Source organism: Chelmon rostratus, chromosome 3 (genome assembly GCF_017976325.1).
Source record: "Chelmon rostratus isolate fCheRos1 chromosome 3, fCheRos1.pri, whole genome shotgun sequence".
In the NCBI taxonomy this organism is placed as follows: Eukaryota; Metazoa; Chordata; class Actinopteri; order Chaetodontiformes; family Chaetodontidae; genus Chelmon; species Chelmon rostratus.
The window spans coordinates 13,447,325-13,461,586 of record NC_055660.1 but is presented as its reverse complement, the minus strand read 5'-3'; the positions used below and the strand labels follow the sequence as shown (position 1 = coordinate 13,461,586).

At 40.0% G+C, this 14,262-nt stretch overlaps 1 protein-coding gene across 2 annotated transcripts in view; it reads right to left on the bottom strand.

Annotated features, from left to right (window-relative positions):
• Positions 1–241: 241 nt before the first annotated feature.
• LOC121627437 (synaptogyrin-1-like) overlaps positions 242–14,262 on the bottom strand; it is a 25,013-nt gene continuing 10,992 nt past the window's right edge. The window contains exons 2-4 of one of the 2 annotated variants that reach the window (XM_041966351.1): positions 7,980–8,217; positions 5,832–5,977; positions 242–2,799 (exon numbers count right to left, since the gene is read on the bottom strand). In XM_041966351.1, the coding sequence (XP_041822285.1) occupies positions 2,584–2,799; positions 5,832–5,977; positions 7,980–8,217 (600 nt within the window). In that variant the 3' untranslated portion in view covers positions 242–2,583. Of the gene's footprint in view, positions 2,800–4,684; positions 5,554–5,831; positions 5,978–7,979; positions 8,218–14,262 lie in introns of those variants that run through there. The other variant, XM_041966360.1, reaches the window with a different exon arrangement.

Below are 14,262 nucleotides of genomic sequence, written 5' to 3'. Positions count from 1 at the left end.
CATAAGCATTTCCTATACAAACAATCCAGTCATATTTATGTTGTTTGAATTTGTGAAGTAATGTAGTAGATGTAGTGTATCCAAAACACTTGTTGAGTCTAAGGAGTTAAAAATTAATCATAACAATTTTACTGTATTTTAGCAGATTATTGAAAATCAGACTTAACAGAAGATGGCAATGAAATCCCCAAAAGTCCAAGACAAGTCATTTATATCTTTATAGGTATTTCTTTATTTTTATTGGTTAAAATCAAACACATCAAAAACATACATTTGTACAGAATCTTTTTCTTAAATCTTACTTTTGCTTTTAAACAGATTTCACAAAGGAACATCACACATTTCTACATCTACACGGTTGTACAGTATAAAGTATATATGTGTATATATACTTTGATAATTTGGTCACATTTTTTGTTGCTGTATTTTTATAGTTAGTATTATTATCCCAAAATAAAAACATCTCCATATCTTTAAAGCAACATAAGGGATGAGGCATGGATGACCTCACCATTATATCTTATCACAACTACACTCAACAGAACATAGATCTTCTTTCTTGTCTTTTCTTTTTTTATATACAGAACTAGCATAATGCCCTAAAATAAAGCATAATCTTTTTTCAAACACTCTAATAGACTGAATTATAGATTTACATATATTTATAGAGGAATAGATATAATTTATTCTTTAAGAAAATGGAGCAATGCAAGTTCATAATGTTCATGAATACTCAAGACGTTCATGGTTGCCTCATCCGTAGACTTGTTAAAAAGAAGTGGAAAACGCAATAGATAAATAACCTGCAGTTCGTCCGTGTAGTAAGTCGTCTGCAGGCCTGCTGATGTGAGACTTGTCAGTTTTATGTCATTTGAGATGCTATATAATGATGACAAATGCTTATTTTGTTCTGGGTTTTTACGTGCTTAAGGACAAAAAGAAGACAAAATTCAATTAGCTATGAATTTGCTCTAAAGATGCTGAAAGAGAACTGGGATACTGTGTATGTAGGGTCTACGTTGCCCTGTGTTTGCTGGATTTTGCTTGGCAGTCAGCACTAAGGCAACGATCGAGAAAAGAAAAAAAGCGGGTTCTTCAGGGAAACAAGAAAACATCCACTGTCACACATCCACACATCATTAAAACCCAAAAGAGACCCTCCAACACACACACAAACACACTCTCGTGTTACACTTCAGGGGATTAGTTGCCAGATATGCACCTCTAAGGAATTTTGTCAGCAGAAACTTGTGTTGTCTATTCAAAATCAATTCGCTGTGAATGTGTGCTTGCGTGTGTGTGTTTCTGTTGTGTGTGTTTGAATTAAGACTGATCGCAGTCACTTTGCTGACTGACAGCAGACCTCAGAAGATGAAGGCAATGTGGTCACAAGCATTGATCTGCTACAGGGTGACCATTTCAGCAAAAGCTTGACCTCCAAATCTTCCCACCATCCTGTTTTTTCAGCCCTAAACTGTTCCTGACATCTTAGACTGCACCCTGTGTCTCTCTGCACCCCTTCCCACAGATATCCTGAACCCCTTGCTACTGCAGACTTGTACCTAAATGACATCTTGTCCCACCCCTTGAGGTTACCTGTGCCTCCCGATATCTGGATCATTGCTAGCAATTTCAGACCAAGAGATAAATTCTGCTTTTTATCACACATAAACATGGAAATCAGCCAAGTAACTGAAATGTCACAGGTACGAAATCCTTCTCCACGCAGCTAGATGCATTCATTGTTGCATGTACACACTAATAATCATTTGGTCAAAATTATACAGCCAATGCAATACTGTGTTACTTTAACTGGTACCTATGGATAGAAGACCAGCCAAAACAATGGGTTGTTCCGACCCAATGCTCGTGTTACTTTTTATATTACTCGTGTTATTTACGCCAACTTAAATATGCCATGTTTGCTAAGTTATAATCTACTCCAGCTTTTTTTTTAAACTAACATGTCCCTATTTCCTACTGATTATTATTAATAATATGTGTGTCCGTTGCAGGTACACTTCCTAGATTTGTGACAGTTTTAAAGTAAAACTTAAAGGTCCAGTGTGTAGGATTTAGTGGCATCTAGTGGTGAGGTTAGAAATTGCAACCAACTGAATACCCCTCGTTTTTCCCTTTATTATGGTGGTCGCAAAAGAGAGAGAAAGTGAGAAAGGAGGTCTCTACAGCCAATGTTCAGTTTGTGTGCTCTGTGCTACTGTGGAAACATGGCAGTGCAACATGGCAGACCTCGTGGAAGAGGACCTGCTACTTCTATAGATTTAAAGAGGCCATTCTAAGGAAACAAAAACATGATTCTTATTTTGGGGTTATCATACACAAATGAATACATACTTATGAATATTATATTTCATTTCTGCCATCGATCCCCCTCAATCTTACACGCTGGTCTTTTAAGCTTGTTGTGTCCAACACTGGGTCAAAAGTACAGTTTCTGGTATTAAATTAGTGCTATGTACTGGGTAAATTTTGGCCAAGTGATTTTTAGTGTGATAGAAACTATATAAACCCCAACTTCATCCAGATCCCCCTTACCACCCAAGTATATTTTCCCCCAGTATCTCAGTAGTCCTGACGCTGATAGCCACCAGTGCCGTCAAAGGCCCCGTCGCTGTTGGCCTGGCCCCCTCCTCCTCCTGGGCTCTCCAGATCATCCCCACCGAAGGAGGTGTAAGGGGCTCCGGCTGCGTCCTGGCTGGGGTCCGTGTATTCCTGGGAGAAGAGGGCTGAGTCAGCCCCCAGCTTGTACCTCTGGAAGGCCAGGAAGGACTGGCCCGCCTTGGGGATGGAGGTCAGAGATGGAAGACGGCAGGGAGGCAAAGAGCATAAATAAATGGGTGAAAGGTGTGGAAAAATGGAAAGAGGTGGAAGAAGTGATGCAGAAGTGTTTTGCAGAGGTTTTGGGACAAGAGAGAGAAGGAAACACTTATTAGTTGGCTTGCAAAGCTAATTAGATAGTATGTGAGTCATTAAGTCAGTCAGAGCAAGTTAGTTCTACAGGCAACAGTACAAAAAGGCTATTGGTCCATTGTTCAGCTCCATAATGAGTAACACGACCTCAGCGCCACTCCAGCTCACAGTGGGATAGGGACCAAGCCAATTAAACAGCGTCCGTGTGCATTATTAAACAGCTGAGACCCCGCACTATGAAACATACAAATCTCCTTTTTGCTGATACTCAGAGATGTATAATGAAGCAGTAGATGAAAGCTAAGGACACCCTGAGCACACAGTGAAACATCCACAGGGAGAGTTGAGCTGATTCAAGCTCTCAGTGCTGGGAAGTTTTATCAGGGTTTTCTTTACTGGTGTGTGTTAGCTCCATCAGATGTTGCAGACAGATCGAATCAGTCAGTTTTTACTCTTTCAGTCTGATACACCACATCAAGTATTTTATTGGGCTGGTTGATTGCAAAATATGAAAACAAGTCAATACATTTTTTAGAAAAATTGTATTATTGTAGTCCACGTTTGCTAAAATAATAATGTAATAATAATAATAATAATAATAATAATAATAATAATAATAATAATAAAAGTTATTTGTGACCCAATAACATGCACAGCGACAATCCATGTTGTCCTATGAATCAAACAGTTTGACACTTCACTTAAATTGTCTGCTTAATCTGTGAATCTGTGAACTAATCTACCTACTAAACTTCATGAAATAGTCAAAGAGGGGAAACCACGGATATGCTAAGAGGTACAGTAACAAAAACTGAAACACAAAACTGGAGAAATTAAAGGAATAGTTTGGGGATTTGGGGAAATACACCTCTTCACTTTCTGGCACAGCGTTCAATGAGAAGATTACTATCACTTTAATGCCTGTCAATGTGAAGCTGGAGTCAGCAGCTGGTTATCTTAGCTTAGCATAAAGACTAAAAACAGGGGAACCAGCTAGCCTGGCTCTGTAACAAAGTCCACCAAGCAGCAGATATAAAGTTCCTTAATCAACAAGGTATATCCCTGTGCTTCTTTGTTCCTGATGTCCTGTCTCTACAGGATGTCACTGCTCGTGGCAAAGAAATTGTTTTCACACAGTTTTTTGCACAAATTAAACAAATGAGATAAAACGTGTTAACAAGTTAGCTTTATATGGTTGAATGCTTTCAGGTTTTGGACTGTCCGTCAGACAGAAAAAAGCAATTTGATGAGTGAGTTTGTGAGATTTGGAGGACAAACAATTAATTGATTAATTAAGACAATAATATGTGGATTAACAGATAATGCAGAAATTGTCAACTGTAGTTAACGGATTAATGGATGTTGGAGTTGCTAATGTCTCAAAAGATGTAAATATATTGTCAGACACCTTGAAACACCACATAAATACCTAAATCTTCCTGTTCATACACCGGTAGATGGATTTTGTGACCTCCAAACAGAGCATGACTCACTATGTCCCTAAATTCTATCGTCTTTATGCTAAGATAAGGCTGCTGGCTCAAGCTTCATATTAAAATGTGTGAGTGGTATCAATCCTCCTATGTAAGTCTGGAGACTGAAGAGAAGACTTTTAACTTAATGAAAAACCAAAAGCAATACAATCGTTTTACAGTTAAAAGCAAAGCACTCTGATAAATGTACAAAGACTAAAAAAAAAATCAGAGAAATCACATTTTAAACAAAATAAAACTGCCAACTTAATCATTCCGAACCCCTACGGTGAAAAGCACAATCACTCTGTAAACCATCATGTTAATGATGAGAAGAAGCGATGGCCTGTTCTGTAACGCAAGACTACACTTGTTTAAGGGCTCCAGGTCCGGTAGAAAGGCTAGCTGGGAAGAGCTTGTTCTTGTCATACACCTAGCTACGTCAGCAACAATCTGCTGAGCTGCCTGGCACACTTGTGGAGTTAAAACTGTCGAAAAACTTAAAGAGGAACCCATATGGCAGATGGAGAACACACAAGCTTCTCTGGGTTAACATCTTAAAATTTAATGACCAAATCCTTCAGAAGAAACATTCGGCTTGCATACTTTTCTTTGTCTTTCTACTTGTCTTTCTATTAAAATTTTAAAAAGACATCCAAATGAAAATGTAATATTACTTTTTGGTTGGGAGCATTTTAAAATTCCAGTGGGCAGTGAGTCTTCATTCCGGGGCCAGAAAGGCCAGAAATCTCAGCATTTGGCCATGTCATTGTTGAGTCATGCATACTGGATCAACATTCGAATCAACCCACCTGCACATATATTATCATTATAATGTGTTGGAGTCTGGAAAGAAGTTGTTTAACTATGGTTGGCAAAAACACTTGAGTTGCATGTCTTCCTGTTGGATTACAAAAAAAACCCTAACTTCTAGCTCTACTTGATGTTGCCATGCGCCCTTAAACAAATGCAGCCACAGGCAAGCAACAGGAGTGTGAAGGACCAGCTGTGGAGGGTTAAGGCAGCAAGGGGAGAAGACAGAGCAGAGTCAGACAAAAGGTTGACTGGGCTGAGGGGGGAACAGCTTGATGTATTCCTCTTCAAATGACACATTCTTTAACTTCTCCATAGAGAAGAGAGTCTGAGCACCCTGTTGGAACAACATGCACACACTTATGAGTTTGCATGCACACAAATGCAAAATTCATATGTTCACACTCCAAGTGCAAACCAAAAAGAAGAACAGCAGTCAAGGAATGTATAATTTCAATAGCTCATTGGCAAGCAAAGGAGGAACCTAAAGGTGATCCACAATCTTAGGTGTTCTGTCTTCTTAAGTCATCCATAGCACTATCCATCGACACCTGATGGCAGGTGTTATGTCATGTTGTATTATATTGTGCATCAATCAGGTGTGGAGGCCCTTACCCAGGTGAAGATGGAGAAGAAAGAGAAGGTGATGGCTGCCCGGGCAGCATCCCCTCCCTCCCTCAGCGGGTTGTCCTCATGTTTGGTCACCTGCCATTGGTTTGCCAAGAAACAGAAGCCCACAAACCACATGAAGGACCAGAATGCTGGAAAGAAAGACATGTACAGAGACAATGTTAAAATAAGGACAGAAATATAACAAGACACCACTTGAACTTGTAACATTTTGTCTTGACCTTTACTGGAGTTAAGGCATAAAATCCTGGACTGTATAAGTAAAAAACTTTGACTTTACATCGACAAAGGAAGGGCAGGCCAAGAAAGCTAAACAAAACTTCTGTAGCTTGAGTTGGAAATTAGATTGTATTGTATTGTATATCATTAGCATAGCACAACAAGGGACCGAGGACAGATTCCTGTGGAACACCACGTGTAAAATGAGCAGAGAAACAGCAGGAACTGCCCCCAAAACCAGATACAGTTCTATCCTGCAGGCCCGTTGTTGCAGCTAGAGGAGGACTGAAATATGAAGGAACACCCCATCACACATCTACTGCAGCTGGAAGTGTGGCAGTTGGCGAGTGTAAAGATCAGAAACACCCAGGTCTGATCAGGACACGTGTTCCCAGATGTTCCCCAGGTATAAAGCATTTCATATTACATTGCAGAGATACTGGGAGTGAGAGAGGGAGACAGAGAGTGCATGAGTGATGAAAATAGGGAAGGAGAATCTGGTATGTGACAGGAACGGCCTCATTAACGGACTCAGCACTCCACTATCTTGTCATCGTGTCTGAGTTCACTGCAGTAACAGTGCAGTCGAGAAGCAGAGGAAGCCACTGGCCGAGACACCAAAGTCAATGTCTCAGAGGCTTGTTAGTGCCAGAAGAGTACTCCACTACTTATTATCCCTCTCCAACCTCCTCTCCTTTTGTTGTGATGATAACCTTACTAACAATCTCTTCAGTCTCTGAAATGCCATTTTTTACGGACCCTCTCTGGTATTTTGGGGCTTTTGATCAGCAGGGAAAATCTGCCTAGGAAAAAGGAATAAAAGATGTTCTCTGGTACTGATAACTCGATATAACTCCAAGTAAAGCACCTTGACCCCCTACACCAGCACATTGCAGTCTGGTAGCGCAAAACTGTTGTGAATGAGCGGAAGACTTGGGAAGAGAGCAGTGTTGACACACAGCATGTATGCTATGACAACTTTTTAGAGATGGCGAAAAATGAGCAGTAATACCAATCAGATTTATAGTCACTAGACTGTTTTTTGGAACTGGAAAGCACAAACGGTCATTGACAAATGATTTTAAAATCTTCAGCAGCCTTTGTTTGTCACTCATTAATGAGGAACAATTTTCTCACAAATTATCCGTCTATCCATTAACATTGCATCAAATGACTCTATGTAATATGAAAAAGGTTGCTCACAGTGCCACTGAACATTTTTTTAGTCTATGATAAGGTTGCTGTAATGTAATGTTGTAATTTAACTGATGATGTTACAGCACTGCAGATCCAAGGAGGTAGGTGTGTATCTCAAAACCTTGTAAACAACTTGCCACAGACTATGAACTCCTTGGTCATTGAATAACTGGTCGCACTTGGTTGGTGCACTAATCTTTGGGGTCAAAAAATCTATATCTGTAAAGAAGGGCTGTAATGTCTTTGGGTGATGAAGTAAGCTAGCATACTGTATTGTGGGACATGTTCTCTGTAATTGACTTGTAGTAATTTATTTTATTAGCTTTTAAATGTTATTGCCTTAGAAGCTCCTCCGCACTTTCTGCATCTATTTCGAAAGAGCCATTCAGCTTGAAATTATTTGTCCCAGGTCCATTTGCATCAATCCTGCAGCACAGCAAAGTGTTTTTATATCCCTGTTCATGCATCCGTCTCTGTGTTCTACTCCGAAGAAGCTTCACTCTTCTATGAGAAGAGTACAAAGTATTATTATTAGTCCTTTGTTGCACTCATTGCAAGCTCATTGTAATTTATTTTAAATATCTTAAAGATGGGTTCAAAATGAAAAAAAATCAGATGGTTTCGAGTAATCCAAAAAACAAGATTCTTCATGAAAAAAATCCACTTTCTTGTGTCAGGACATCAAGTAGATAAAGTATGCATAGATAACGGGATTACCTGACAATCCGATATCAGCCAGCACTGCCTTCTTACGGTCTTTGACGCTGCTGATCTGGGGGAAGTAGACATCCAAAGCCAGGAAGGCTATGCAGCAGAGGAAGGCCATGGAGCCCATAAAGACGCCATAATTACAGGCATTCTGGTTGCGGTTGAAGATGCAGTACTCCTCCACTTCGTTGGGACGGTTGATGTAGCCCTCGTTGGCGATGCAGCCGAAGATCACGATGGAGAAGAGCTGCAGAAGAGAGGAAGGGGTGGGACTGTGAGAAAAGAAATAAGGCAGCCCTTTGTAGCACATGGTGCTGTCGCAACCTTCGGACCATCAATAAACAGGATACAGTTCGAAAACATTTGGCGGGAGAGAGCTGTCTTTCATTATGTTCACGGTTAAGGGCAACACACAATGGCAGTGAATGGTGGCCCAAAAGACCCATGCCTACTGTTTTTAAGGCCACATACCAGCAGTGTCTTTACGCGGATACACCTGAAAACATTCAATTTACAGCGGTATTAAAACAATGAAAAGCAGCAATTTCTTACATCTGAGAAGCTGCAACTTGCAAAATAACAAATTACTGGCAATTGGCAACTGTAAAAAAGTTGCTGATTAATGAATTTTCAGCCGCAAGAAATCGACTTAACTTTTTAATTGTAATAAAAAGTATTTGATAAAAACTGAAAAACGTAATAAAAAATTACTAACAATTGTACCATTAAAAAGCGTGATTACAGTTTTATTGGCTTTATGTGTTGGTGGTGTTTTAATTTGTATGTGTTTGCAAAGACTATGTTTGAAGTCTGCTTGCCATGATCCCACTGTTTGTGTGTATAGTAAAAGTGTCTTTCCGTTCACTAATTCAACCCAACTGCTCAGTACTGTATTTGTAGAACAACACCTCCACCTGTTCTCCACTTACATGTTTTGTAGTAATTCATAAAAGCTCTTTCCAGCCCAAAAGACCACCTACTGTAGCCAGGCGGTATATTTAGACTGACCGGGTAATTTATGAATAACAAAATGCTTCAGCGTGACGCTCTCAGCTCATAATGTCACGACAGCCCTGCAGGGGAGTTTTATGAATAATCCCTCATGTCTTTTTCAAACAGTTTTGCTCACTGTGCCTTTGGGTTTTCCCTTCAAATATGGACTTTGACTGTGGAAAAATGAGCCTTTCTCCGCTACTCTGCAATTTAGTACGACAGCTACTGAGCACACTGATGTGAATAACACATTACTTAGTGAACACGTTATGTTATGTGAGTGAGGACATATAGGCTTTATCCAGCTGCGTGAAACTGGGAATGAATCATCTTTGCTGAGGATAACCAATAACTACATTTGTTGATTATTTTTTGATTCCAAATGTTTTTGCGCCCAAATGCCTGTGAAACGACAACTGATTACATTGTTTTGTATTACTGTCCTGAACTTATCCGTCGTGTTTTCTGTCCAGGGGCTGCAAATGCACTTCACCCAACTCTGGTGCAATTATTTGAATTGAAACAGTCTGAGTAAAATAAATGACCTCTTTATGGTTACTCTACCTTCTAGTTTTGTGCTTTCAACAATTCATACAAACTTTTTTTACACTGTGGCACAGGACAACACTCTGGTGACCTCCACTGTATTTTTATTTAATGTTTTAAACAACTCTACAGGTGATTTGCATTCCAGCATCATCTTTTCTCTAAATGCCTCATAAGTGATAATCTTGAATTTGTAGATGAAGTTTAAATGCACCTCAATCAGTCAATCAGCTCATCATCAGAGTAACTGCTGCTCACTATACTCTTTGCCGTACCTGTCTTCGGCTGAAGCTACTAGCTGCCGCCAGCTAGTTAGCTCAGTTAGCTGTGCAGCTAGTGGTAGCCATCCCAGTGAACATGGCAGAATCAGGCCCAAATGTTTTGACATTTTTTTTGACATTTTTATATTTACCTTCTTAACAAGTATTGTCTTTGCACCATAAGAAAAATATTCTGATAATAAAATGAAATAAAAAAAAAAAACTTTGATCACATATGTATCCTGCACCTGACCTGTGTAGGGACTTTACATGGACCAGCAAGCACGAGGAACGTGGACAGCCACAAAATGGAGTCAATCACACTGGAGGAGGAAGTTGCTATAATAGCATCAGATCCCTCGCTCCGTCACGCTCCTCTGCATTCCTCTCCTTTCATCCTCTCTTTAGTTTTTCTTCTCCTCTCCTGTCTGCCTTTGCCTTGAGGAGTGGCGACACAAAGGGCTACAAAATGGAGTCAATAACAGGAGCAGGTTACTAAGATACCATCTAATCCCTCATTCCTGCCCTCTCCTACAGTCAGCACGGCATTACAGCAAAAACCTTAAATATGAGACCACACACACATGCAAATGCCTATAGTGTTAGTATTCTCCCCACAGTGCAGTGTAGGACTTTGTACTCCAGTTGATAACAGATGATCAGATAACTCCATCCAAGTGACAAACCCTCAGGCCGAACCCCCAGGGAGCTGGTTCTGTCTGGAGAAGACCGAGGCTGAGTGTGTTTGTGAGGGTGTGTGGATTTTGCTGCGGTGAGTGATGGTTTCTGAATGTGTGTGTTTGTGTGATTGAGAGTAAAAGGCAGACAGAAAGGTAGAGGTGAACCTTGGATAGTTTACCCAGCTGTTGTGTCTCTGTTTATGTGACAGCGATACAAAGGGAGCGCACACAAAGGGCTGTACATCAGCCCAGACCATGAAGGCCAACAACCAGGGGCGTCAGTCACGACGGGGATTACAGGACAGTTTTTCTCCTCTGCTCTGTCCTTCTTTATTTGCTTTCAAGCCCTTCTTTCCACTGCCTGGCTCACATTTACAGCACGTTTTAGCTGCTGACGCCGATCACTCAACGTCTGAAGTGCCAGCCGAAGCAGAATATAAGTCTGTTAAATTTGCTTGACACAGACTTCATTATTCATTATTTCAAGAGATGTCTGAGATCTAATCCACTTGACTGTGTGAGGGGGGAAAGCTGAAATTTAAGTCACCTTGCTTTGAAAAGTGTTGCCTTTTGAGGTAATTCCCCATTGCTTTAACCCAGTTCTGGCCCAGTTAACACCAGTACATGTGCTACTGTACAACCCTGATTCCAAAAAAGTTTGAACGCTGTTTTGAAATATAAATAAAACAGAATGTACTCAATTGAAAACAGGACAAAGACAATATGTGTCATGTTTTACCTCATCGGCTTCATTGATTTTTGTAAATATCAGAATCAGAGTCAGAACACTTTTATTGATCTCCGAGGGGAAACTGGGTCAGTTGCAGCTCCCATTGACGAAAATGTAAATAAAATATATAGAAATATATATATATAGAAATAGGAAATAAGAAATGTTTTAGAGAATGTGTGCATATGTACACTATACAACAATATAAATCAAACATAAATAATAAACAATATAAAACATGTAAATGTAAATAAATAACAGCCATCTATATAGAATTATATCTGTTGTGCAACATTCTACATCAGGTAACAAAAATTATAGAATACTAGAATACTACTACTGCTAATACTAGTACTATAATAATACCAATACTAACAATACTAATAATATACAGTAAGTATATATATATATATAACACTAGGAAAGTTGTGGAACGCTACAAAAACACCTGTTCGGACATTTCAATGGTAAACAGGTTGATTGGTAACAGGTGATAGTATCATGATTGGGTATGAAAGGAGCATCCTGGAAAGACTCAGTCGAAGGAAGCAAGGATGGAGCGAGGTTCACCACTTTGAGAACACATGGCTGTATAAAGGAGATTAATAAATGGACTCAGGAACACTTGCAAAGCCACGGTTCGTAAACACAGTCTGTTTGCAAATGATTTCACTCTGTTTTTATTTATGTTTTATTCAGAGTCCTTACTTTTTTGGAATCTAGATTGTATTTGTACCTCTAAGAGTGTGTATATCAGAACATAGAAACCTGGCTCAAACTGATGTGGATTTTACATCCATTTGCAATCTACGAGCTGTAAAAGATAACAAATAATTGTATGTATATATAAAAAAAGACAAATAATAATAAAAAATTAAAAATTAAAAATGATGTTTTAGGCATCTTTAGCGATGATTTAAAGGCCCCAGGAAAAGCTAATGAGACGCTGTGTTTGTGCCTCTTTGGATCGTTATGCTGGTTGGTCCACCACATTGGTAATATCTCAACAACTCAACTATTGCATGAATTGCTATGAAATTTTGTATCAGCATTGATGTTCCCTTAAGGGTAACTTAAAGGTTACTTAAAATACCTATAATTCCCTGACTTCACCTAGTGTCATCATCATCAAAAAAAACAAACCTAAATTTGAACACATTTCTATTCGGTTTATGACTAAATATATGCAAAACTAATCACATTCCCACTAGCCTCTGCTGCAACTAAATATCAGGTTGTTAGCATTGTTATTGTGAGCAGGTTAACATGTTTACATGAGCATTTGGCTCAAACCGCCAATGTGCCTGAATACAGCTTCAGAGAGCTGCTGGCATGGCTGCAAGCTCCGAGTCTTGTTTAATATTTTATTGGTAAAAACAAAAAATGTAGTCCAGGCTGGAGTCCTCTTCCCTAAAATTATTTGCCATTGGAAATTAGAGGGATAATGTTATGTTAATAAGGAATATTATCAATATGATTTCAAATGTAATATAAAAACCAAGTCACCAAGGCACATAAACCTCAAGAAGACTTTGGAACTGTAAACATACAGTTTTTAAGGGGAATGAGTGACCAAGTCTTTGTGGTTATGTATCACAATGCAAAAAAACTGCTACGTTAGCAGGTTTTTGTAACTTACATGTTTGGCTTGTTAGCCTCAATGGCTGAAATGTTTCTCTAAAGGCAGTCAGGCATTTTTTTGTAGCTCTCTTGAGGAATCCCAGTCTGAAATTGCTGTTAAAATGCCTGATGACTAACTTGTATCAATCAGCAATAACACAAGTGATGGTATGTTGGCGATTTTGTGCTCATGAGGCTGCTTTCTGCATCATGCAGAGAGGAAACATGAGCTGGCATTTGGCGTCTTGATGTCAAACTGGAACACTTTGTTAGCAAGCATGCGCAACCTTTCTGTGTCCCTCGCCCTCCCTCCATCCCTTTCCTGCCTCTTCGCTCTATGGTCCGGCGTTAACCTCACACACTGCTCTCTCCAAGGAAGGAAGGGTGTGTGGAGGAGGACAGTAGCATCTCAATCGGCCCTCCACACCTGCAGCCTTTTTCATTAAGGAGAGAGATGATGAAGAGGTGGAGGAAGGAGAAGGGGACGAGCGGAGGGAAGCGTTGGGGGCAGAAGGGGTATGGAGGCGGTGCTATTTTTAGACCGGCTGCATCACTGCTCCCTCCCTCCCTCTCGTCTTCACTCATTACTGGCCCTGCCTCTGCCCACGAGCATTCTTGAGAAAAATGAGCATGCTCGCCACTGACACACACACACAACCATACACAGCTCAGGCACGCACAGTTTGTCCACTGCTTCACGTGGCCGCCCTTCTTTAAGATTCACATCAGAAAACACACATGCACAAAAACACACACACACACGCAATCACATGATGTCGGTGGGATGTCAGAATGTTCTGCTTGCTCAGAATAGTCACACAGTAAACCGATGCTAAAGATGCATAAACTAGGAAGAAAAGTGGTCTGTGCATTTATTTTACTTGCTTACTTCTCTTGCCTCCTTAGAAATACTTCTATATTTTCCTTTCAGCTTATTTCCCTGCTTACCACAGACAGGTTGGTGGCTCTGGGTGTGAAACATAGGGGAACTGTACTGCATTATTATTCATAAATATTGTTGCATTGGCGTGATGTGGCCAATGAAACCCTCTCTCCACCACGGTTCACTGATGCAGGCATCCGTTGTGCTTACAGGGCCAAAGGGCAAATGTGTGGGAGCTTGAATACTTTTAAATGTGTTAGGCAATGTAGAGAACGATCTATATCAGCACTGCCAGCGCTGTCAAAAACTGTAATAGATGCCAAAGTATGAACCATAAATGTAAAAAGGTACTTTTTCTTTACCAAACTGAAGTGAACTAACTAAATTGGATGGATTCCCCAAGCGATTTCCATGACATTTTCTGGATGTCACCAAACAGATGTGGAGAATAATGAACTGGCCCATGAAATCATTTCTTAGAAACCCCCGTTGTTACCCAAAATGTTCCAGTCTCGAGACCTTCAGAGTGAACCGGACCGCTCATGGAATTCAGCTCATCTCTGTCATCCTCATGTTTCTC